We start from the raw sequence: 26627 nt of genomic DNA on the forward strand, positions 1-26627 counted from the left end.
TGGGTGCAGTTTTTGTTCTTTATATCACAATGTCAGAACTGTGATGTTTGGAACAATTCAATGTAAGAAGACCCATTTGTTTTGGCTGTCTGATGGGGAGATGTTGAGCTGGTTATTTCAAAATCTAATGTATAATTTAACTTGAGTTTTGTAAAAAAGCATGGAAACGTAGACAAAGGACCTGAAAATAAAATGATCTTTCTTAGTGTAATTGCTGTTTAGATGAGTTTATATCTTATTTGTTGGTCATCATCTTGTGTTGAATGTCTGTCGTGTCATGTAAGCATCTGGGCTGGACGCACAAGTAGAACTAACATTTCTGACTGGTGTACAGTCCAGGACGTACCCTGCCTGTCACCTAGTAGCTGCTGGGACAGGCTCCAGTCCCCTTGCGATCTTGCATTTAAATGAGCAGGTATAGAAAATGGCTGGATGGATGTTCTGTCTGCTACGGGTCCAGATTCCTGCCTTGTGATCATTTGGTGAGATAAACTCATAAAGCTTGGAAACCTGTGACTTAGAATAAGCGTGGGTAAAAAGAGTTGCGATTAAGACCCTTCATGATAAATCCTGCATCATTTCAGCTATAAATCCACACTTTGGTGTCTTTCTTTACAGTGCAGTTGCCTGTTTTGATGTAAACATAAAGCTATGGCTCGCTCTCCCTAAAGTAACCAGACATAATGGAAACAGCATTTCCAAGCAATCAAGGACATGTTTTCCTCAAATGCTCTGGTTTAAACTCAAGTTGACCACCAGTTCATGTTAAAACCAACCAATGATGTGTGTGTGAGGTTACATGACTAAAAGCAGCAGTGCAGTTAACATTGCTCTAGCATGATTATTAGTGGGGGACTTTCAAGGTCATGTTTTGCATCTGCTGTTTATACCAACTTCACCTTTCATCTACTCCATGCGTTTTTGCAAGACCTTCAGAAAAATTCAAATGCAAATAAAACACTGCTGTCTTCCCCCCTTGAGATACAATTTTTCCTCAAAATTATTCATACCCTTCATTAAACAAAAGACACGATTTACAAGTCACTCAAACAACTGGAGACAGAAAAAAGTATGAATAATAAATCCAAATTTGTTGAATTGTAATTTAGTGAAATAAGATGTTGCCTTTTAATTAAATTGAAAAGAATAATAAAAAAATAAATAAAACTGTCCAGCACAAATTAGACTAAAATACCTGCCAACAGCTGCAGACATATGACAAGGAGTTACATGAATCGCCTCGAGGGATTGTTCAACAGAATAATATTTACGAGTAATGTAAGCCATATTATTTTATAATGTTTATTTGCTTGTTTTTTTAAATATTTAAATTAAACCACAACTCAAAGCAATGTCATCATTTTTATCATTTTTCTTATTCATTGCTTTTGTCTATTTCAACTCATTTCAGTGAAAGCTGCTTTTTGTCCTTCTTTAATGGACAAAATCAAGAATACATTTGAGAACGACTGTATATATGATTTTGTTTAACACTCATTTTTGCAGCCTCTTTGTATCCAAGAAAGCTTTTCCCAACAGACCGTGTTACTTTGGCTCTGCATGCTCATCCTGACCCGCATTGCTACGCAGGAGGTGCCCAGTGTTGACATAGTCCCTGCTGTTGGTCAGAGATGACGAGTAAAACAGAAAAATCTGACTGAAAATAAATATTTGTTTACATGTTTTGCAGTCAAGTTGTCTAATTTTCTATGTTTCATTGATTTTAGTTCACAGTTTCCTTCCAGCAGCTAAATGCAATGCAGTAACTGAAAATATTTGGATGAATTGCAGGTTTTTGTCCATACATTCTTTTTGCCTGTTTAGCCCAAAAGCAGGAACCCATTACAGTGGAGTAGTTGCAGGCACTAATTTACAGCAATAGCAAGAAGCAGCAATGTCCTACAAACAGCGAAAATGTGCTCTGACTGATGGGTATGACTCTTGTTTGTTGTTTACAGGCAAAACTCTGCTATCTCCCTCTGCCCACACAACTTCACACCACATATCTAAGGACTGTTGAAGGGTATTTTAGGAAGGCTGACTGAAGCAGAGAGAAGAGTTGGCAATGCATGAGGTGGCTCATCCAAAGCAAGTCCGAGAAAACATTAAATGATCCTGCTTGATGGTGCATAGAGTGGAAGATTTCATTGAGCATGTGTGTGTGTGATTGGTGCTCCTTGTTTGGTTAAACACTTCTGTCAAATCATGAAACAAGTCAACAACCTCTAGTTGTGTGTTATGGGTTACCTGAGAGATAAGATCCTTTCCTGTCAGGCTGCTGGTTATGCAAAATAATGTGTATAAGTTTTGAGTTGCCTCTTATCTCCTAATATTTTGCTTCTAAGAAGCCAAACTGTCCAGTAATCTTTTCAAGTTCAAGTCTTTTGTTTTTGTTCTAAAGACGCACAATTAGTTGTGATGTCTAATTAAATCTGATCCAACACATGTCAAAGACAACACAGTTTAACTGAGTCTAAATGGTATTTTTGTAAATCATAACAGATATAAAGGCTGAAAATTCAGCATATTTTAGCAGTATGGCCCGACAAAATCAGAATATTGGAAAAAGGAAAAAAAAAAAAAAAAAAAAAAAAGCCATGAATACATAAAGGACCAGAAAACATTTTTGAAAAATTGTCAATATTCAAATGTTGAATCTAGACCAGTCAAGCCAATACTAAGGTGTAAAAATGGACAGATTTCTGTAGTGCGGTTACAAAAGAAAGATCACTGACAGAATAGCAGAATGAATAAACTATTAAAATACAATAATAGATAAATTTCATAGATCTAGTTCACATTAGAGCCACAGTAAAGCTACAGTGATGAGTACCGCATTTGGTTTTCTTGAACCTACTTTAGTCAAAGAAAAATTAAACCTAACAACATATTTTAAAACACTTATATTAATTGTGGCAACAGTAGTTTTTTATAGGGTAAATAAGGCTGAAATAATTAAATTTTTTAAACTTTAAAAGAAATATCTGAACTTTCAGATGACAATTGTAATAAAAGTCACTGACTCAAATATATTCGTCATTTAAATAGAAATGTTTATTTACTTTTACTGAAGTTAAAAAGCTTAATGTGGTACTTTATGAGTTTACTTTTGTCTATTTATCTATAGTTTTTCTTAAGTATGATGTTTAAGTTCCTCCCCCACTGTCAATAACTTAAACAGTCCTGGTTTCCTACTGATTTAATACAAAAAAAAAAAAAAAAAAGTGGATCCAGACTTGCTATGAAATACAATTTTTGATCTTTTCCTTTTAACAAACAACAGCATGCAGTCTCAGCATGACCTTCCTGACATTATCATGTTAGCATGTTATTACGATCAAGCTATTAACATTTTCCTCAAAGCACCCTTGTGATTAAACGCAACCTTTAAAGCGCTCCCTGCAGTGCTATAGGCTCTTTTTTTCTTCCTTCCTTTCTCTCTTTCTTTGACTGTCTTGTTGACTGACATTTTAATTGTCTGACTTGGTATTCACATTAGCAATCTTTCCCTCACAAGTCATCTGATGCACATTTGAGGCCACCATCACCTCTATCTTCTCGCTTGTACCGTAATTTAAACTGAGAAGTGTCTGATGTATTGTACAAGACTTCCTCTTTTCAATCAGGGTCAGTAAATGTGGTTATGAGAATGGCCGCAACGTGAAAGCCTGAAAACAATTGACCATGTGCAACCTTTAAATTGTTCCCTCTTGGTCCCGGAGGATTTAAGTAAAAAGTCTCTCCCTCCCAGGCTGCCTGTAGAACCAGTGATAAACTGTGGTACATGTGACCCCTCTCCTCACATGGGAATCAATAACGCACTGTGATATCTCCTTTTTAATCTCCACACTCAATTACATTGTACCTGTCAGGCTAATATAAGGGAATGCATTTCGGTTCGAGTGGCCTTTGGCAAGTGGTATTACTCTTGGTGGGTTTTTGCCTGCCTGTATAAATTAGAGAACTGAAAGCAAAATGACTTCTAATCAAATTTGAGAGATACGGCTGAAATAATTAACTCTTCATATGAAAATCAATACGAGTCTGTGTTTGCAAAGCTCCAGTCAATTTTGGCTTCATCACGAGAGAGTGATATGTTGGAATGACTTTTCCACAAAGTGGAACAATTGTTCGCTAGTCAGCTACATGTCAGAGTCAAGACATGCTAAGACAGAAATGGAGCACATACCCGGGATGGAGGGCAGGAATAACGCCACCATATGTAACCCTTTCCATCACACATCTCTAACTAAGCTTTATGTGTAGCTCTAAAAATTCTTCCACTTTTTTACCCGAGACTTCTGGTTGAGAGGTTTGGCAAATTTCTTCACTTTCTTTTTCATCTACTTCTCCTCAACATTGTTTGAGACAAAGCCCTAACTTTAATTTCCACTCACTAAATCGACCAAGTGTAGTTTACTTGTACAATGTCTTCTATAAAACATGTAATCCGTCAACACAGAAGAAGCTAGCTTAACACTGGGAGCTATCACCATGCTGCTTGAACCACACTGTGTTGGTAACCTTGTTTTAACTCACTGGACAGTGAAGGACCATAGTCAGTGTGCCTTGTTTGGAGCTGGTTTCAGATGACTTAAGCCTTGGGTAAAGAAAGACGTTTAAATTCAGTTCAAAGATTCAAATCTTTGAATCCTCAGTTTCAATTCAAAGCATTTATTGTCATTTGCACATTAAGGAAACATGTTTCTCTGTTTAATTAAATTTTCACTTTGCCATCCACATTGAATGCCATAAATATTTAAAGTGTAAAGAATAAACTAATTTAAGAAGAAGAGCATGCAAAACAGTAAACATAAAATTTAAACTATAAGTAAAGTGATCTATGTGCATAAATGTTCAGTTTGCTAGCTACATAAACTGTTGTGCAACATTCAGCAGTGAAAAACTGTGCATGACTGTAAGATGCATTTGCAATACTAAATGCATAACACAATAAACAGTATTACAGGTAGTGCTGACAAGTAAACAGTCATTGTGTGCAAATATGCTATCTGTTTCAGACTCCTGTCCACTGTGAGCATTTAAGGAGTCTGAAACACTGGACAGAAGAAAAGAAAGTTCTGAGTCTGCTAGTCCTGCTCAAGGCAAAAGTTACTGACCAGCAGGGTCTTAGCAGACTCAAAACATCTGCATCCTGAGCCTACCATAATGAAACTGAAAACAGCTCTTCCACCAATATTCTTTTAGGATCTGCTGTGTGATGTGTTCAAGGAGATGCTTGGTTGTTCTCTGCTTGCATCAAGGATTTTATCTTAGGGAGGAACACTGATGATGGAAACTTGAATTTCAAGGCAAGTCCATCAGTGTCTTGGAGGACTACAGTCATGAAGTTGTCAACCAGCCCTGTAAAGTACACAAAGGTAATGGCTGAATTTTTATCTGAGAACTGAAACCTGCTCTGCTTCATTCAGTGAGGCTACGTCTGACTCTGCCCAACTGAGACAGAAAATGGATCAGATCTGTAGATAAAGCAAACTATTACATCAGCAGTCTTCCCTGGTCAACTGAACCTTCAGAAAGAATTATTGTGTTTAGTCACTATGCAGATGCCAGACATGAGACAACTCTGGCTACAGCCTCTATTCACTTTCTCTGGAGTGCCAATGTGACATTTGGTGCTTGTGATCTGTATTTGTTATAGTTATGTCCACCAGCCACATCTTAGAATAAATTACATTTGTTTTTTTTTTTTGTTTTGTTTTTTTTTGTTTTTTTTATTCCTGCAAGCAATCAGCCACTTGGATTTTAGTTTACTAATATGGCCGGCTGTCATGCTGGGTGTGAAGTAAATGTTTGTTGTTCAGATAATGTCCCTTCAGGGGATAGTGTTTCCATGCTTCATCTCAGGCCAAGGCCAAGGGACTTTTAATCCTCATTAGTCACAATATCTCTTTTGAGTCTCATGAACTGATGAGTTTGGTAGATTTTCTGTCTGGGAAAATGTTTAACACACTGGTTGTATTTGTAAATGTATATGGTCCTAAGTCAGACAATCTAGGGTTTTTCAAAAGGTTATTCTTACTATTGCTAGGCCTTGACGTGTATGTTTTAATACTTTGATGTGATTGTAACCAAGGGTGATTGGAAGTCGGTACTGTGTACCAAAAGATTCAGTGGCGGTATGCAATCACGACCACGCTCTGGGTCAAAAAAGATCAGCTACTTTGTTAAAAAATTCATTTGAACTGATTCTAATTTGTTTGTGGACAGTCAGTGCTGTTTTAGTCTTTGCTGGATAGAGCCTTGGCGGAGTATCTCCCTCTTTTCCTCAAGCTCTTGCCCCTCTTTTGGAGAGAACCCAGTTGTCTCCCAGCCCAGCCTTACAGATGTGTACCATACTTTTAATGTTTATGTTTGTTGCAGCATGCCCCAATTAAAACCAGTAGGAGAGTAAGCAGCTGTGTTTGCTATTTTTTTATGTATATAATTTCAACAACACAGAACAGCTTTGAAAAGAAATTGTTTTTGTGCTAATAACCCAGAATTTCACTGCTGCGCATGCATGTCTTCATCCGAAACAACCGTTGTTATGGGGTTCAGTGCTATTGATTTAAACCTTTATTGGGCAAATGACCATATTTGACCACTTCATTGGACATATGTAAAATGCCTCTGCATACTGGTGCTTGAAATCATAAAACCAGACTATTTTCTCCACACCAGTCATCGAAGATCAGGTTCCACCCCAGATGCTTCATTGAGATCGTCTTTGGTATAAAATCTGGAAAAAAAAAAAAAGTTACTATGGATCACTTGTCACTATATTGTCAAGATACGTTGGATGTGTGGAACCAAGTCCAGGCTCAAGTGGCAGACAGTATGCAGAGCAAAAAATGTTTAATAAAAACTCAACATAATGTGGCTTGGCAGGACAAAAAAAGAACATAAGAAATAAAAAAAAGCAACACTAGAGGAACACAAACATAACTAGAAGAATGAAATGGCAATGGAAAACAGAAAACAAGTGGTATATAAACACAAAACACAACAAGACACAGGTGGAATGGATAAGCTAAATGAAACCAAGTGAACTTACGAACAGGAAATGAAGCTAGACAGGAAACAAAAGGAAAACTACAAAATAAAACAGAAAATCAGAACTAAAGACACAAAAACTACAAACTATGACATATTTAAATTTTGATATTTTGGAACAAAAAGTATTGAGGTTTTTAATTCTTCCAATAATATAACACTCTGCGATGGTTGAAATGTTAAATTTCCAAGCATTTAAATGACTGCCCGATAAGGGGTTAATGCACTGGGATGTTTTCCACAACTGGGTCCACAGACATCAAGAGATGAGGGTTAGTTCCAGGATGACTTTTTGTTTGTGACATCATGATCTGTTCTTAGACGCTTGAATTCAAGATGTTTGTGAATGTTTCAATTAAAATAAATAAATATGGTGCCAAATGTTTTTAAATCTTGCCTACTCCACAGGCCTTCAGGAGTCCACTGTAAAATCCTGACATTTTTTTATTTTCCTGGGTTTTGAATTTGCTATTTTAAAATGCATGAAGTGCGAGAGTGAGAGTGAGAGAGAGCGAGAAAGACGAATGTTTTGGCAATAGTACCGGCAAGACTTTAAAACTACTTTCACCCCTGATTTTAACTGTTGGCTAAACCCTATCTATGGCCTCATTCATCACAGTTTTATTTTTTTAAAAACAAGGAAACATCATAGTGAATATAATTTTTTATCATTATTATTTGGCAGACTTTAAGGCTGTTTGAGAAAAAAATCATGTTTTACTTGATCAGTCAATAAAAACCTTGCTGATTGGTTGTAGTGCCATGTGACAGTGACAAAAAATTATCATCATGGATTTAATTATTATACCATTACTGCATCAATTAGCACTTCTGACTAAGCAGTCAGAAGCACTTGGTTTGCACAGAGAAACTTGCTAGGGATGCCCTTCAAACCCCATTCTTTTTTATCAGGCTGTTGAGCCATTTGTTGCAGCCTTCAGTAGCTTAACAAACACATTAAAGGAAGTCTTACTCCATGCTGATGACCTTTTGGACTTTGTTTCAAACCCTAACTTCAGCTCTGTTGCTCTTTATACAAAGTTGCAAGGTTATACATTGATCCAGAGCAAAAGCAATCTTTTCCCATCAATAGCAGAGCATGTGGATTGGACTATGCAAACAAATTCTGGTATCTGGGAATATCAGTCACAAGAAAACATAAGAGCTCATTGAAATCAAACATTATTACTTGATTAAACCAGAGCATTCCACGTCTGTAGAGCCAGCTTCTGCAGCCGGGGACTGGACTGCCAGGGTCCCAGCCTCTTGCTGCTGCCCAGCTCAGGAGTCAGGGTCAGGTCCTGCCTCAAGTGGAGGAGTTTAAATTTCTTGAGGTCTTGTTCACGAGTGAGGGAAGGATGGAGTGTGAGATCGACAGACGGATCTGTGCGGTGTCTGCAGTAATGCAGACTCTGTGCCGCTCTGTCGTGGTGAAGAAGGAGCTGAGCCAGAAGGCAAAGCTCTCGATTTACCAGTCGATCTACGTTCCTATGGTCATGAGCTGTTGGGCTGTGACCGAAAGAACGAGATCTCGTACACAGGCGGCTGAAATGAGTTTCCTCCGCAGGGTGGCCGGGCTCTCGCTTAGAGATAGGGTGAGGAGCTCGGTCATTCGGGAGCAGGGGTGAACTCACCATTAGGCAAAACTAGGCAGTTGTCTAGGGCCCCCAGTTCTTTAGGGCCCCATAAAACTTGTCATACACTTGTGATTATTTATTATTCTTATTACGAACAAAAATTATGTTTTTGATTAAAATGCATTTGCTATATGCCCTTCACGTATATAGGGCAGCACACTAATACCTAATGTAATCTGTGTGTGTGTGTGTGATGCGGTAAGTGAGTTGATCTGTAACTTAAAGAATGACTTGTCACAATAAATGATCAGTTCACACCATCAGGTGAAGCAACCCTTTCCATGCCTTGCCTATTTATATGCCCATTACTTTCTTTACCTAATTAAAAATTTTGTAGGGAAGGCATCCCCATCTTACTAAAAGACTAAGTCCACTGGTGGCTCTTTTCCTCCCAAATTTCTGTCCCTGTCACTGGGCTGTAAATGTGCATTGATTGGCATTCTGGTCTTTCTGTGGTGACCCATTTCACTGTCCTGATTGGGACCAATCATACTGGCTGACGCGTTGAGAACAAGCAGCAAGATGTCTCTAGTCAAGTCTGTGAGAACAAAATAATGTCATTTTGTTCTTGTGGCCTTAAGAAACAAGAAAAAAAGTTCTCGCTTCTCCTGAAATATGTAACAGGCTATCACACTGAACATCTTTTTAAACCATTTCTTAAAACTCTGTGCTTCAGCTCTGTTTAATGATGCAATTTCTAGAGCTGTCATTGCCCAGTGGCATCCTCAGGTTGAAAAACTACAGTATATAATTTTTTTCTTTCCAGGATGCTGCATGATATTGCAGCTAAGTTACTGGCGAGAGAGAACTCACAGTACAGGATGCAAGTTGGATGCTGAAATAGCTATTTATAGAATTAATCAGAAAATTGCAAAGCTTTTGTGGGGCTTCTTTAAAAGTTAGACTACAACCAAACCCTATGACCACTCTGCTTGGTGTCCCTGAGAAAGGGATGCCCCTACCTCCACTATGATGTAATTCTCTGTCTTTTGCTTCAGTCATGGCAAGATGCAAAATTTTGCTTAAATAGAGGGACACTGTCCCACTCACTCAAAAACAGGGGCCGGCAGACATTATGCACTGTTTAAAACATGAGGAGATCAGATATCCACCCTACAGAACAATAGGAAGTTGAAATGTGTGTGCCTCTATGTGTGCCTCTTTGTAAATGCATTCAAAAAGATACAGGTGAAGGGTTAGTATGGCATCTTCAGCATGTCTCAAGCATGAGACAGTAATAGCCTATGGACTTTTCATGTTCTTCCAATGTGTTTGTACATCCCCACAGATTGACAGCAGTGACAAGGAATGGAGAGGTTTATTTTTGTTTTTGCTGTCATTTTAATTTGTTATTGTCCTTATTGTTCTCATGGTCTGTGCCCTTGGATGTGTTTGTGCATGTGCATACATATGAGCCTTTTTTCATCGTATTTTAAAGAGAATCTAAATAAAAAGATTCTAATTTAAAAACTTTTTTCACTCCTACAAGACAGACTTGTTTGTTTGTATATCTCTCTGTCTTGGGAATGCAAGATTAAAATATTAGTGCTTCCTATTCAAACTTCTCTCTATTTCAAAACAAAATCCATATGAGCCCCATTAAGTAAAAATGTTCAAAGAAACCTGGTCCCATGGGTGGGTTCCTCACTTTGAGCATTCCAGTTTATTTCAGTTGGAGTGTGTCTTCCCCTTTGATACATCCAAATATTGCCCGTGGTATGAATTTTTACACAACACCCCCCCTCCACCCCAACCTTTCCTTTTTCTTTTTTTCCAGTGGTGTGTTTATATAAAGTAGAAAAAAATGTTAAGTATTCATGATGTATATGGTTGTGTATCAAAACAGTTCAAACAGTACAAATAGGCTGAAGTGGTTTGGTCCTTTGATGCAGGCTGTTCAACAAACAAAACTATGTTTTTGTCTCAGAAAAAAAATAACCACTGAAAAGGGTCAGGAAAAGCTCCTGGGTTAAGTTAACCCATATTGATGGTGTATTTTTAATTTCTGTTGAGGACCACAGTGCATGTAGCCACCATTAAAACACATAGCAATGTTTATAAGTGAGTTGCTTCTTTACTTTTTCTAAATTAAGCTGTAAACTAAATAATGGGGTCCATGTACAGTTGTGCGCAACCCTCTCATTAAAGAAAAGGCTAAGATTTCCCAATAGTCACTCAAATAACAAGAAATGGAAAAAAGTATTAATAAATAAAACTTTTCTCAATTATAATTCAGTAAAAAGAGACTATTTAAAAAAAATGTGGTTGAAAAGATATTTAAAAAAAACACAAAACTATAAAAAAAACAAAACAAAACACAAACTGCTCCAGACAATTCAGAGCACTTCGGTGATGCGCAGTGGGCCACAATACCTGCCAGCTGGTGCAGAAGTCTGATCGAGAGTTACAGAAAACATCTGATTTCTATGATTGCACCAAAGGGTTATTTTCAAGTCCCATCATGATGTTTTTGTGTTACCAGGAAATCAAACAAGTTGGCTTAATGTAGTGGCTGATGTGTGTGATCATGGGAAATAATCAACAGGAAGTATGAGGTCTTTCAAGCTGTATCAGTGAAGTGGTTACTGTCTACTCTTTATGAAACTCCATATAATGAAAACATAACATACTTCTTTAATTCCTTTATCACTACAAATCTGCACTCAAACACCTCCTTGATGATTTTACACCATGTCAACTGCTATGCCCCACATCATTTGTGCTGCTAAGTCCTTATGGGCAACCTATCATAAGAAAGACATCCGAAGCATCCATAAATAATTCTTGCTGTGAAAACTGAGGAGACTATGGAGTGAGAAAGTGCCATTGCGGCTAATTAAAGTACCACTGCTTGGACCGGTTGTCTCCCTCATTAAAAGCCCTCCCTGATTCCAGGAAACGCAGTGTTCCTTTACTGACTGGGCATCAAGACGAGTAGCAGTCAGAGGTTATGACTAAGAAACAGCGAGGCGAAGGATGACATCCAAACCCAAATTAAGTTAATTTGAGGTTCTGCGGCGAGCCTGTCAAGTCTTCACAACGTCAGCGCTCCAGCAGACATACGGCTAATAGGCAGGACAGCTCTGTGGGTGAAACACTGCAAGCTGCAGAGTTAGTGTCATCCTGTATTTGTGCTTCAGTCTTTTTCTTGCTCTATAATTTGTGGCATATCTGGGGAAAAAAAGAGGAGTTTGTGAGTGTGAGGTGCAATATGTTTGCATTTTTAGAGATTTCTGCAAAAGTTTTGCTTGACAAAAATAATGCAGCTGGACGTTGCATGGCATTTTCTCTGTGACCATATATTGTCATTAGGAAAGTAAATTCACTTGTTAAAATTTAGTTGGATGACCGCCACAGTACAGTAGCTAATGTGTAAGAGCCAGACACCAAAATTCCTTCTTTGATTTATATCCGAATTAGCCTTACAAAAAAAAAAAAAAAAAGAATTTAATGTCCATTTATTTCTTTTTCCTTTTTTCATGTTAATATTCCACTCATGAACTGTAATCTTAGTAATGTACATTAACAGTGAAGCAAAACTGACATTAACAATGACTCCATCTTGTGTCTAAGTCTGCCTCTCATTTTTGGTGTTTTCCTAAATGAATGAATCCCATGGCTACCTGTGATAAATATTTGTCAGGAATAAACTTTAAAGCATCTTAAACACAAGATAGATGAGTATAATAAATGAGTATACAGAGCATTTTTTCTGATATTATGAATGCAATTAAGCAATCCACAAAAAAACAAAACAAAAAAAAACTGGACAAATGTAATAGATTGTGAAAGTCACACAGAGTAGGAAGCAAAGTTTAAAATGTTAACTACCGTGATAGATATTGTTGATGGTATTATGTTAGATATCTGTCCTTCTAGAGTCAGTAAGACCAAAGTAATGAGATCTGAAAAAGAAGCTACGCTTGATTTCAAAGCTTTCACCTACAAACGCCGTTTCAAGTAGACCAAATACAGAAAGCAGGGTACAAAACAAAGTGCATTGTGAGTTCAGCAGATGGCATTGTGGGTAAACACAACTAAAACATGCATGCATGTTAGACAATCTGGACGGGAGAAATAGCCCACAGTCAGATGTGGAAGAATTCTGTAAAAGTTCCGATAGAAATCTGATTACCCCAACACAGCTAGGATTTAATGCAACTCCATATTTACCTGTTTTGTACTAGAAACCAAAGTTCTTCAGCATTCAGCTACAGATTAAGATTTTTGCTTTGTGATGTTCTCATTGTATCATTCTGTAATTCTTGATGCAGTGCTACCTGTGGTGAAAAGGTCTGATTTGTTGAATCATGCAGTGTGAACACAATGAAGGTCTGAGATAGTGTTATTGCTTTTTGTCAGTGATGACCAATTTATTTAGCTGACACACCTTTGTTTCATTACAATAATGAGATATCATTAAGCTAAACATGACTTTTTGATGGCTAAAACAGGTCCAGATGTTTGTGAGTTTTCATTGATGAGACAAAATTAAAAGAAAATGTTCAAGGGTTGTCTGTGCAACATTCTAAATGCATCCCATTTCTGCCTGTTGTGAGTGTAATTTGTCTGTCAGTCAGCACTGCTGCTCCATGTTATCCTTGTTTGACCATGCCCACCACCTACCATGCAGCGCACACACAGACATGCAGTTTATCCATTCATAGATGGGCCATTGCAGCAGCATCAACAAAACAACAAAATGATATAGCAAAAATTATATTCAGCAAAAGACAGGACAAGACGAGAGTGAAGAAGAAACAGTTTTCTTCTTCACTCGGGTCTTGTACTCCTGTCCACAGAAGAAATGATTCCGAGTCAAACATGGAGACGAAACTATCTCTGTGTTAATGACCGCGGTATGGACAACAGACAAGGCAGAGGACTCTTAACACCATCACTATGTATTTACCTACAATGCAATACTACGCCAAGTGCAGGAAGTGACTTTTTTTGTAGTCTGCTTTCTGTATTTGTTCCGTTTAAAGCAGAACAAGAGCGTTTGTAGGCAGATTGAGTCTGTTTCTTTGATCTGAATCAGAATTCATTTGGCGTATTCAGATTTCCCCAAATGAAGTGGACTTTCTGACCAAACAGACTAGGATTCGAATCAAAATACTGATGTGAATGTGCCTAAGACTAAAATTAAAATGGCTGCCAAAAGAAAACACTAGTTGGATCCTCCCAACTGAATCAAATCCCCAGTCTGACTGCATCTAGTAGACTATACTGGTGTGAATGAACCATAAAACATGCATGGAAGTGTGTCCTTAGGGCCAGGATTGAGAAAAAGTCATGTAGGGGATATTAAGAATCATTCATTCATTCATCTTCAGCAGCTTGTTCAGCATTCTTTCTCAGAAGATCATCAGCAGAAGAAGATCTCCTCCAGAGAACTCTGTTGATGAGTTTGTTCACTCGCTTTTGCTGCCCCAAAAGTTAGCAGCAAAGCCAACTGTACTCTCCCCAGACTTATAGAACAGGAAAAGTCAAAGTCGGTTCCTGAGGGCCACTCACAGTCCTGCAGGTTTTCAATGTATCTGTGCTCCAACACAGTGGACTCAAGTTCAATGGATCCAACAGCCTATAAAGTTATGCCCACTGACTCATTAATTTGATAGGTAGTTGTTTCTGCACCATCTCAGTAACCAGTTTTTTGTCCATCACTGATACACCACTGCTGACCACTTCAGACCTTTCAGACCCACAAACTGATCTTTCTGCTCCATAGTCATCAATCCAGGTGATTGTGGAGGAATACACCTGGATTGTATGGAGTTTCTCACATAACAGAAGAGCTACATTGTAAATGAAAAAAAAAAAAACCTACTTGATTTTTCCAGACGAGTAGACTCTCTGGAGCAGGTACATGATGAAAGAAAATACAAAAATGGAAAACAAATTCATCTCTTGGTGGAACCAGCTTACAAAATATACTGTGGGAAAACTAACTTAACATCCTTTGTCTTCTTCTTATTGACACAAGAAATCTAATCTTTTTAATCAGATATTTTGTTTGTGCTAGCAAGTGTGCACATGTCCTCAATGGCCATACACTCCACTGAAGTCTTTCACTTCAGGTTCAGGAAAGAGGTCAACTTCAGACAACTGATCATTAGGGATAGCAGTATTTCTTTTTACACAACAAGTGTGTAGGACACAGGCACACAGAAATACTTGACTAATTCCCTTTTTTAATTCTATAAGTTCCCCACATCAGTTTTGTCTCTTTCAGACACCAAATGCTCGTTTTATGGGTTTCGATTTTGAAGCATACCTTAGTCAGATTGCAATGATCTCTGTATGATTCAGGAGCCAGTTCTTTCCTGGCTATGCAGCATCTCCTGAAATCTGATATCTCTCACCATCTGTAAGAGCTGAGCCTCTGCTGTAAAAAGTGGACTTTTGAAATGCTCATGAATCAGGACCATAGACTGTATATAAAGAGATGGACGGAGCCTCCGTGACGTCACCCATAGGTTTCTGTAGAGCTGAATTGAAGCTCGGTGGGCGGTTCCTACCATCGCCATCTTGGCAGGGTCACGTGTGTCGTCTTACCTGGAATATACAAATATGGGCAAAGAGGTGAAGCTGAGAGGGGGGCTGTGAGCGTCATGATGGATGATTGACATCGAGCAAACTCCGAGCTTTCTGTAGCTAAGAGCTAACTGAGCTAACTTGGAGATAACGGGAGCTAACCAGCTAACGGAGATAAGCGGGCTAAAGCTAAGTCACATTGTTAACCGGCTAAAATCCATGGTTGTTCTCCGTTCTTCTGACTTGAAGCCGGAGATTGGTACCTGTCAATCAAAAGGACATGCCCCTAAATATGCCGACTCTGAGATTAAATTACCTTTAAACGAGCAAGTTAGAAAAAAAATTCCCTCCCCCCCACAGTTGTCATGAAGTTAAACCTGACCTATTAACCGAAAATGGATTTTTGAACCAGGCTGTTTTCATGTTTTTTTCTGCTGTGAAGTTGATCTTTTTAACATTGGAGTCTATGGGAATTTGCTCTGTTTTGCTGCCAGCCCCAAGCGGATGAGGGGGCAACTGCAGCCTTACGCACTTCCACATAGGCGTCACTTTCAACTGCTGGAGGTTGCAGCTTGATCAGAACATCCTACCATGTCATCAGTCAACTGCAGGTTTTCTCTGCGTGTTGCCTAAAGTGTCACACTGTGGAAATTTTTCCTGTTTTAGCCTTTTTAGCCTTTTCTTTCACTGAGGGCATGAAGATGGAGATGTGACTTCCACTGATGCCTCCTACAATTCCAGGAAATCTTTGTTCTCCCATAGGATTAAGTGCCTCTGTAAGGTTCTGCAATTGTTGGGACTCTGGCGGTGAGATTGAATGCTCATGAGGGAATCCAAAATTGTACGACAGACTTTGTGTCATATCCTCACAACTAGCTTTTGTCACATCCAAGAAAGAACTGAGCTGTGTGTAGTGTTATCTTTAAAACCCAGATACCTGCAAAGAATGGCCCGCTGTTTTTGTGGTGGTATAACTGGCTGACCAGCATGAGCTTGTAACTATGGGATGACCATGACCAAAGATTGCGTAACTCCTGACATGCAGATGGCAGGCAAATGTGCAATATGCTTAAATATGGAATTTAGCAACAACATAAAATATACTTGCAGAACCGTAGAAGTGTAATTTGTGGTTTTGTTCTTTGTCTGCAGCACTGTAAACTCTTCAGCTGCGAATGACAATTAACTTTGCTTGTTTGGGCAAATCCCTGCTTGCTTTTTTTTGGTAAAACTTCTCGCACCAGCAAACACCTTTCTCTGCATTTAAGTGGCTCCTCCTTCCAACTCCTCCTCTACCCCTCATCAACACGTCTCAGCAGACCATCGCCTGGTTGATGGTAAAGGAAGGAACTCTTTCATTCTGAGCAATAGACTTGAAGTTCACCAAATATCTGGTTTGATAAGTGAGTTGACTTTGTTATATCTCAACCAAAATGGCACAGGGGTTTGTGTAAAGTAAGCAGAACCACCCGGGCAGTGGGAGAGTGATTGGCTAATGGATTGTCTTTGTTTTCTTGTCTCCCTCCTTCCTAGGGACCAGGTGGACCAAACCACAGCAGGACTCAGTATTTCAAAACTTTAATTCCAGATAAAAATGATCTGGATTTCCAAATCCCTGGATTCAGATCCATGGATTTCAGACTCACTTTGGTGGACTGGATGAAAATGATCCTGATTTGCTTAGAAGGAGATTTACAAATCTGTCCCTTCCACTGGATTATATACAGGAAATAGGAAATGATGACAGAAAAGAACTTGTCTTACACACCTGTCTCATCAACATCATTATGTATAAATCAACACTGACGCCGTACCATTGGCGGCAAACAGTAAAATACATGCTTGAAGTCAAGTTTTAACTCAAAAGCGTGTTTAGCTACAAGAGAAGAAATATGTGTGTGAAAACTTTGACCATTTTCATAAAAAGTTAAGAATTAAATTGTGTTAATATACTAGATGCAAGTCAAGGCAGCTTTTTAATAAAAGGGTTTCTCTTTTGTAGCATATGCAATTTGTGAATAGATTCAATACTTGGGAAAGGGCAAAACGTTTATTCATAAATGCTTAGACGTTCCATCATTAATGATGTCAACAGTGTTGCCATAAAGCAATTATTAATATTATTGTTATTATTATTATTATTAATATTAGCCCAGCATTAAATCAAGGCACGAACAGAAATAATAATAACATCACGTATAAAATAAATCACATTTTTGGAATACACATTTTTGTGTGAAACAATACTCAAATTTAAAAAGGCTACAAACTGAACATATCATGTGCTATGTGCATATTTTGTTTATTCATTTTACAATTAAGGAGGCAATTATAAATAAAGTTTTTATTCATACAGTGAGATGGCTGGAACCTGCAATGTTGTGCATGGGTGCAATTTAAAAACTTTGTTTAAAAATTTCAAATATTTAACGCAAAAATGTGGTTTCAAGTTGCTTTTTTGTTGTGAATTTGGCACTGTCATATGATGGGTACAAAACATTTCATTTTTCAAAAATATTGTGTAAACATGATAATATTTACTCAATATGATCAGGTGTTGTTTTATTTAGAAGATAAAACGCTGCACGTCATTACAGTTTATAGACCACCAAAACCTTTGTGTTTTATCCAAGAATTCTCTGACTTTCCCTCAGATCCTGGAAGTACAAGATTTTTATGACTGGTGATTTTAACTTGCATACTGACAACAATAGTGATCCTTACAGTGGTGGACATCTTAAAGAGAATGCCACTTAAAGAGAATACATTTTAAACAACATGTAACACAAACTCTTTCATAATGATTAACTTTATTATTATTATTATTATTATTATTATTATTCATTCATTATCTTAACCGCTTAATCCAATGAAGGATCGCAGGGAAGCTGGACATATGCCCCACTGCAAACATTTCTATTCTGTCCCCATCCCTGCCCTAAACATGAGCACATGCTTGTGCACACTGCAGACTTGCACACATACACATGGACACAAGTACACATACCCACTTGAGAGAACTGCTATTATCATCATGTACGTTACAGGTGACTGACCGGCCACACACTCACAGCCTTTCAGCAGCACAGACAGCCGAGGCTCCATATCATCACCTAAACTTAAACAACACTTCAAAACAATTTGTCTAACAGAAACTTCCTTATTATTACAAGATTTGTACTTAACACTGTCACTCTGCGTTACCTTTACCCCTGAGCTATGAGCCTATCAGAGTCCAATCACCATTTACTCAGATATTTTCTGCATGGCGCCCATTGAAACACAGATTTGTTCCTTAGAACAAGAGTTTTTTTCCCCCTTTTTTTAGATTTAAAAAATAAATAAATGAATAAATAAAATAAAGATGTTTGCATGTGGAAAAAGCAACTCAGACATAAGGCATCCTGTGATGTTAGGAGATGTGTATATTTTACCCTTCCATAAACTTGACAGACAGCTGCTTTTTCACTTCCTTCATGGGCCCCTGACAGCGTTTGGCCCCGGTTCAGCTGCAGTGGTTGCACCCTCAATATTTACATCAATGGCGCATAGCAAAAATCCCTTCTGCTCAGACTATTGAAATAGAAATCTATCAGGAGATAAACCAAAGAGAACCAGAACCCAGATATCGTGACAGCTTTTTTTTTCTTTTTTTAAAATCACTGCTTTACTTGAAAACTTGTGTTTCTGGCTGCATGTTGAAGCATGGCATGCGTGATTGTTTATTCTGTGGTCTCACTCAGTTGTTTCGAGTTAAAGTTTGATCTTTCAACTGACTTAGTATCTTGCTGTGGCCTGGTCACCTCTGCAGCTACCTGCCAAACCACCCAAACCACACACAGGGGGACCAGGTTGACTGGTCCCCCTGGTACGCTGGTATACCGGTATGATGCAATATTTTTCCTTATTTTCAAATCTCTACTGCCTTGTACACTGACTGACTTTATAAATCTTGTCTTCCTTTTTCTGTGCAGAGGTTTCAGTAAAAGTGATTGCTGTTCAATATTTATTAGCTCCCTATAGAACCTGTTTTATCCAATAACTTGTTGTCCCTCACATCTTTGAAGCACAGCAGCATAGCAAACTCCCCAGATAGAGCTTATAACTCCAGACTAACAGAGACAAACTTTCACACATATTAAAAAACTCAAAATGACGTGTAATGTTTTTTTTTCTTTAATAGAGCCTGAAAATATGCTATTTTCCATCACCTCTCTGGATGGTGTCATTCAATCATAATAAGCAATTCAGAAAACTCTCGGAGCATGTAGAAAATATACCTGGGCTGCCCTTGAATGAAGTGAGCTACAGTATTTGTGATTCATAACAGTTGAGGGCAGTTCAAGGATGATCTCTGATTTTTTCATCAGCAGCAATAAATAAGTTGTTCTTGATAACCTTTTTTTTTTATTCACTGCCATGTTCTTCCTTTGCTGTATGTGTACTGCACAGAAATATTTTTCCCATCTGCTCCATGTTCAGTCCTCATGGACAAAGACTTACCCAAGTGGCTTGTATATGTGTGTGATTAATGAAGTGAGACGACGATAAGAAATCTCTCAGAAAGTATTCAAACCGAGGCAACATAAAAAGACTACTGTTTAATTTATGACTGTGCCTTTCTTCCTTTAATGATGTCCTCAGATGTTTGTTCGGGAGCAAAAGCACACATCTCGCCATGCAAATGAGAAATCAACACAAACAACTATGTTAGCCTCCTGGATCAACCACGTATCGCACTGAACCAGACGCTCAGATTATCCCAACGTCTGAACAAATATGCCCTCCTCTTCTTTATTCATTGCTTTTCTGTTTAGTTTGTTGCTTTGTTTGTGTGTGCAAAGAGTATTATTCTGTTCCAGCAGCTATCACAACCGTATTGTGAGATAGCGGCCAGCTCGCTGCTCAAACACAACTTGACCGCTGGGGAAGCTCTGAAAGGCACATTTTAATTCAAACAAAATGAGACTAATATGCAATTAATCCTCTAAAACAACAGGAAAAATTAAACTGTCTTATTTGACATGAAAATGTTTGATACAAGAGATTAGTTAAACTCGTTCAATGACACGTTCGCCTTGATGAATCGTTGGTCGATTGTGTTTGTGATTATCTTTGATTATGTGATACCTGATAGAAACTGTTGTTTGCTGCATTTGGTAATGGAAGCCCTGCAGAACTTTAGGCTGAGTTGTTACTTTTATTGAAACATATTTTCTTAGTATCTTGGATTTCATTTTAGCTGCTGCGAGTAAACATCTCCAGTTTAATATACCCTGTCAACACAGATGTCAGACTCTTCACCTGCAGACAGAATGGTAAATGAATGGCATTTTCTCGGTGGTTTTTATTGTTTGCCTGGGCAAGAAGTCTTTTATTTCTGTGCTTGCAAACCTGGCAGCACAATAGAAACCCACATAATGGATTCCAGAGGGATTCTGAGGAATGAAGTGTCTGCAGAGTGCTGGAGATCATCAGCAGTGAGGCCACCATAGGCTCGTTATATTTGTGCTGTACAAATAAGCTTTGAGTTGTTATAGTTTCATCATTATTATCTGCCACTCAAAAAACTACAAACAGCTCAGGCACACCTGGTTGCAGCACAAGAAACAACAAAAGAGAAAGAAAAACATCTGGTTTCCAAGTTGCAACATTGCAATATGTAAAACCATGAACACAGGTAAGCTTTCTGAAAATCTAACAATGGAGTTATTCTGTAGCTTCACAGATTAATTTATTTAATTTTTATTACAATGATCTAGAAATATTTAAAGACTTTGTAGGTGTTACGACCCAGACTTGGCTAGGGCAACTGAGCCGCACAAAAGAAAGACCTGTGGCCAGATGTACATATGGACCAACAGATTTATTGTCCAAAGGTGGTAGACAAAGTAAGAACAGGCCTGAAAAGCATTTTTCCAAACAAAAACACTGGTTTAACTATTCAACCAAAAAAAACTAACAGATATCACAGAATCATGACAATGAACAATACCACAGCAAATAAGGCAGCTCTGTCAAAGTCCTCCCAACAAACAACAGTTTAGAGTCACCATACACAAGCTGAGGGCAGACCACTACTAAGCCAGTGGTAGCCGTTGAATGAAGGACTCCTGGTGTCTTTTAAGTCCTGGTGATTAAGTCAGCTGAGTACGGAGTTCCAATTATCCAATGAGCAGGGTGGAGATGAGCAGGTGACCTGAAGGACCAATCCCAGCCAGGAGGCAGCAATCAGAGCTGTGTTTGAGCCAGAATCCCAGCTGAAGTGTCAGAAACAGTGGACTGAACAGCAACACAAGCAGCCGTAACACTCCCCCCCTGAAGTTACAGAACCTTGACAGGAGTTCTGTAAATAAACAAAACATAAGTCAAACAAAAAGTTACATTCTGGAAAGGGCATCGGCACAAATGTTTTCAGACCCTCTCTTGTGCCGGATGTCCAAGTGGTAGTCTTGGATCAGCAGAGCCCAGCGCATGAGACGATAATTTTTATTGTACATTCGGGAGAGGAAGACAAGAGGGTTATGGTCTGTAAAGACCACAATGGGGTATGCACCGGAACCAAGATATACTTCAAAGTATTGAAGAGCCATCAACAAAGCAAGTGTTTCTTGCTCAATAGTGGAGTACCTTCTCTGGTGCTCGTTAAACTTCCTGGAGAAGTAAGAGACAGGGTGGTCGATCCCCTGAGAATCCTCCTGCAGCAGAACAGCCCCAGCCCCTACGGCACTAGCATCAACCTCTAGTTTGAACGGCCGGGCTAAGTCAGGAGCCGCAAGAACAGGAGTGTGACACAGTAAGGATTTTGCTACTTCGAATGAAGTCTGGCACTCGTCAGTCCACTCGAACTTCTGTTTTGGACTGATGAGGTCAGTAAGTGGACGAACCACAGACGAGAAGTTTCAGCAAAATGTCCGGTAGTAACCAACCATTCCTAAAAAGCGACGCAGCTCACGGCGAGTGGTGGGTATAGGATACTTAAGGATGGCTGTAATTTTAGCATTGATAGGTCGTACTTGGCCTCTCCCTATTTGTCGGCCCAAATAGGTCACAGTGGCTCGGGCAAACTCACACTTAGCCAAGTTTAGAGTCAGGGAGGCTTGGGCTAAACGATTAAACACTTCGCTTAGGGCCTCTATATGTTCGGGCCAAGAGTCAGAGAATATGACGAGGTCATCCAGATACGCTGAGCACTTAGGAAGACCAGACAAAATTCTGTTTACAAGTCTTTGAAATGTAGCGGGAGCGTTGCACATACCGAAAGCCATAACTGTGTACTGTAGAAAATCATCAGGAGTGACAAATGCTGAAATGTCCGAAGCACGCTTAGTCAAGGGCACTTGCCAGTAACCCTTTAACAAATCCAGTTTACTCACGTAGCGAGCAGCTCCAATATTGTCAACACAGTCCTTGACTCTGGGAAGAGGAAAAGAATCAGTTATGGTAACCGAGTTAACTTTACGATAATCTGTGATGAACCTGGGGGACCCATCGGGTTTGGTTTCCACTAGGCAAGGTGAACTCCATGGGCTATGGCTTGGCCTTGCTAGCCCATGAGCTAACAAGTATTCGGCTTCTTGCTTCATGAGTTTTCGTTTCAGTGGAGAAGCCCGATATGGGTGTTGCTTTATTGGCTTTGATTCCTGTACGTCGATATCATGCATTAAGACGGAAGTCTGAGTCGGAACATCTCCGAACAGACACAAATGTGAATTAACTACTTTTAGAAGATCATCCTGCTGGGTGAGAGTCAAGTGCTCAAGGGCCTTAGGCAGAGAGGATAACATCTCCGAGTTGGAAAGACGGGCATTTAAATGGGTTTTTGGAACATCTAGGCCATCTTCCTTCTCTGTGGAAAGTTCAAATTCTGGAACAAGAGCAGCAGAAATGCGTACATCTGGTTCACCCTTGCGGGAGTGGTACAATTTGAGCATGTTTATGTGACAAATCCGAGACTTACGACGGCGATTTGGAGTTTTGATTAGATAGTTGTACTCACCAATACGATCTATTACGTCAAATGGTCCCTCATACTTCGTAGAAAGCGCGGACCCTACAGAGGGCAGAAGGATGAGGACCTGATCTCCAACTTTGATTTCTCTTTTCACAGCTGAACGATCATACACACGTTTCATTCTCACCTGGGTGGCATTTAGGAACTGTTTAGCAACAGAGTTAGCATGGGTCAAACGAGAATGGAAATTTCTCACATACTCACTGATGTCGCGGTTGGCTGAGTTGACAGGCAACAAGAATCTTTCCTTCAGAGCTCGGAGTGGGCCACGCGGTGTATGCCCAAAGACTAGTTCGGCCGGACTGTATCCAAGTGATTCCTGAGTTGCTTCACGAGCAGCAAACAGAACAAATGGGATTCCCTCATCCCACACTTTCTTAGACTCCAGACAATATTTTCGGAGCATCAACTTTAAAGTCTGATGCCATCTTTCTAAGGCACCCTGCGACTCTGGATGATATGCACTTGAGGTCACATGCTTGACGTTCAAGGTCCGAAATACCTGTTTAAACAGACGGGACTGGAAGTTAGTGCCCTGGTCTGTTTGTATGACCTTAGGCAACCCAAACGTAGAAAAAAACTGAGTCAAGGCTTTTATCACAGCCTTCGAGGTGATCTTTCGCAACGGGATGGCTTCAGGAAACCGGGTTGACGCACACATAATGGTCAGAATGAACTGGTTTCCATTCTTGGATCTGGGCAAAGGACCCACGCAGTCTATGAGGACTCTATCAAAGGGCTGCTCCACCACAGGAATAGGACTCAAGGGAGCCGGGGGTATAACTTGGTTAGGTTTACCCACAACCTGACATATGTGACAACTACGGCAAAAGTATGACACATCACGCTTCATGCCGGGCCAGAAGAAATGTCTCAAAAGAAGCTGATATGTTTTCGTAACTCCGAAATGTCCAGACCATTGGCTTTCATGGGTTAATGATATTACCCTCGTTCGATACTGTTGTGGAACCACTATTTGGTTGACAACACCCCAGTCGTCTGCCTTTGACTGAGGCGGTGACCATCGGCGCGTAAGTACACCATTTTCAACAACATAGTTGCATTGCGGATTTAAAGTTAGATCGGCATTTCTCACACTATCAAAATATGTTTTTAAGGTTGGGTCAGACTTTTGAGCATCAGATAGCTGCTCACGGGTTAAGGGAAGTGTCTCCGAGTCAACATCTGACATGACAGCATCTCTATCACTTGTGTCCCCTGGGGCACCTACAGTGACATCACTGATGATGTCAGTAGGGGGGGGTTTCCCCTGAGAACAAGTCCATGAGAGTTGTCTCAGCAAGATCAATATCGACGTCCTTACGGGCTTGTGAACGAGTTAATGCACAAGCTGGGTAAAGCTTAGTGTCTGTACACGAGTGGTCCGAGAGAGGGGCCACAGGAAAATCCAAAATCTCTAGATTAGGGACTATACGTCCTCCAGCCACATCATTTCCCAACAGCATTGTTATTCCTTTTATGGGCAAATCAGGACACACAGCTACAGGAAAAAACCCAGTTACCAATTCAGAGGAAATGTGTACTTGATGTACTGGTCTGGGCACATACCCCATTTCAACGCCTCTGATCACTACATTGTAACCACACGAAGAGGTCTTGGAAAATGGCAGCACATTGGCCAATATGAGAGTCTGGGAGCCCCCAGTGTCTCTCAAGATGCGGATTGGTACTTGATCCTCTGAATTTCCTGTTAAGGAAGCTGAGCCACTAAACACAAATGGCACAAAACATGAGTCAAGGGAATTATTCTTATTTAAGTCAACGTCTCTGCAGCGGGCCTGCGTCCGAACCAAGCCAACCCCTTTTGGTTGTTTTTGGTTTTTTTGTTTCAATGCCAAGCAGTCAGAGATGACATGGCCTGGTTTGTGGCAATAATAACATTCTCTAACTGGACCGGGAGTGGACCGATTAGGAGTGGACCGATTGAGGGTCTCTTCAACACCTTTCTGGTGGAAAGTACGGGTATGGGTTTTCTCCACCCTGACGGGCATTGACATCTTGTGCGTCAGTACATACTCATCCGCTAGTAGAGCGGCCGAAGAAAGTGTGGTCACTTTCTGTTCATTTAAATACAAGACAATACGTTCCGGAGTACAATTCTTGAACTCTTCAATCAGCATAAGTTCCCGTAACGCCTCGAACTCAGTAATCCTAGAAGCAGCACACCATTTATCAAATAGAACACTCTTCTCTCGAGCGAACTCGACATAAGTTTGCCCAACAGTTGGTTTCTGCTGGCGGAATTTCTGGCGATAAGCTTCAGGTACAAGTTCATAAGCTTGCAACACAGCGGACTTAACTTTCCCATAATCGAGGCTATCCTTTAAAGGAAGCGCGGCTACCACCTCCTGTGCTTTTCCAGTTAGCTTGCATTGCAATAACAAAGGCCAAACTTCAGGTGGCCAACTAAGCGCACCAGCAATGCGCTCAAAGGCAGCAAAATACGAGTCAACCTCAGAGTCACGAAAAGCAGGCACCAAGGAGATACACTTGCTCACATCAAATGCAGCAGAAACAGAAGGAGCCATCTGTGAAAGATTGACAGAAGGGGGCGGTGCCTGGGCTTGAGCCTCTAGCTCCAGCCTTCGCAGCCTGACAGCTTTGTCAGCTTCAATTTCCAGCCTTCGCAGTTCAAATTCCATCTGAGCTTGGCGGGCTTGGGCCTTTTCACGAGCCTCCAGCTCCAATCGAGCCAAGCGAACCTTCAATCGAGCCTCACCATGGGCTCCAGTACTGCTGTCAGAGAGGAGCGGATCATATCGGGGAAGAGTAACTGGCACACCCGCCTGTTCACCAACCCGCGATCCCACCTCGGCAGTAACTGCGCTGGGAGTCTGAGGGAGTGGTTCCTCCACCTCCTCCCGAGGGTGGGTTTCCTCCTCCCCAGTTGTTGGGTCACCCTTAGCCAGAGTGCCCTCGCACACAGCTGCGGTTTCTGCAGGCACCTTCAGCACCCCAAAAGCTTCCAACTGTCCCACCAAAAGAGCTTTAATCTGACTCTTAGTGGCCTGTTTCGGGACCAACAGATTGTAATGATCTGCAACCTGCACAAGATCAGCCTTACGGCAGCCATCAAGTCCAGCAAGGGAGGGGGCAGCAACAAAACGCTCCAAGTCAAAGGATGTAGCCATACTAAACCCCGATCACCAACCAATCTGAACAACAAATCAAAAAGTCACACACACAGATCTCACAATGGAAGAGGGATCAGAGAGAGATCCCGGACGAGCCCCCACTTTGTTACGACCCAGACTCGGCTAGGGCAACTGAGCCGCACAAAAGAAAGACCTGTGGCCAGATGTACATATGGACCAACAGATTTATTGTCCAAAGGTGGTAGACAAAGTAAGAACAGGCCTGAA

At 40.1% G+C, this 26627-nt stretch overlaps 1 protein-coding gene across 1 annotated transcript in view; it reads right to left on the reverse strand.

The window, feature by feature from the left end:
• The window catches only part of eif4g2b (eukaryotic translation initiation factor 4, gamma 2b), a gene marked incomplete at its 5' end in the record, with an annotated part of 47979 nt that extends 21583 nt beyond the window's left edge, over positions 1-26396 (reverse strand). The window contains 10 exons of the mRNA XM_079256688.1: positions 16168-16229; positions 21861-21990; positions 22186-22423; positions 22952-23097; positions 23230-23283; positions 23372-23389; positions 23449-23571; positions 24400-24514; positions 24789-24972; positions 25171-26396. Coding sequence (XP_079112814.1) covers positions 16168-16229; positions 21861-21990; positions 22186-22423; positions 22952-23097; positions 23230-23283; positions 23372-23389; positions 23449-23571; positions 24400-24514; positions 24789-24972; positions 25171-26396 — 2296 coding nt within the window. The remainder of the gene's footprint in view (positions 1-16167; positions 16230-21860; positions 21991-22185; positions 22424-22951; positions 23098-23229; positions 23284-23371; positions 23390-23448; positions 23572-24399; positions 24515-24788; positions 24973-25170) is intronic.
• Between the last annotated feature and the right edge of the window lie 231 nt (positions 26397-26627).

This window comes from Telmatherina bonti, assembly GCF_933228915.1.
Source record: "Telmatherina bonti genome assembly, chromosome: 2".
NCBI classification, from domain to species: Eukaryota; Metazoa; Chordata; class Actinopteri; order Atheriniformes; family Telmatherinidae; genus Telmatherina; species Telmatherina bonti.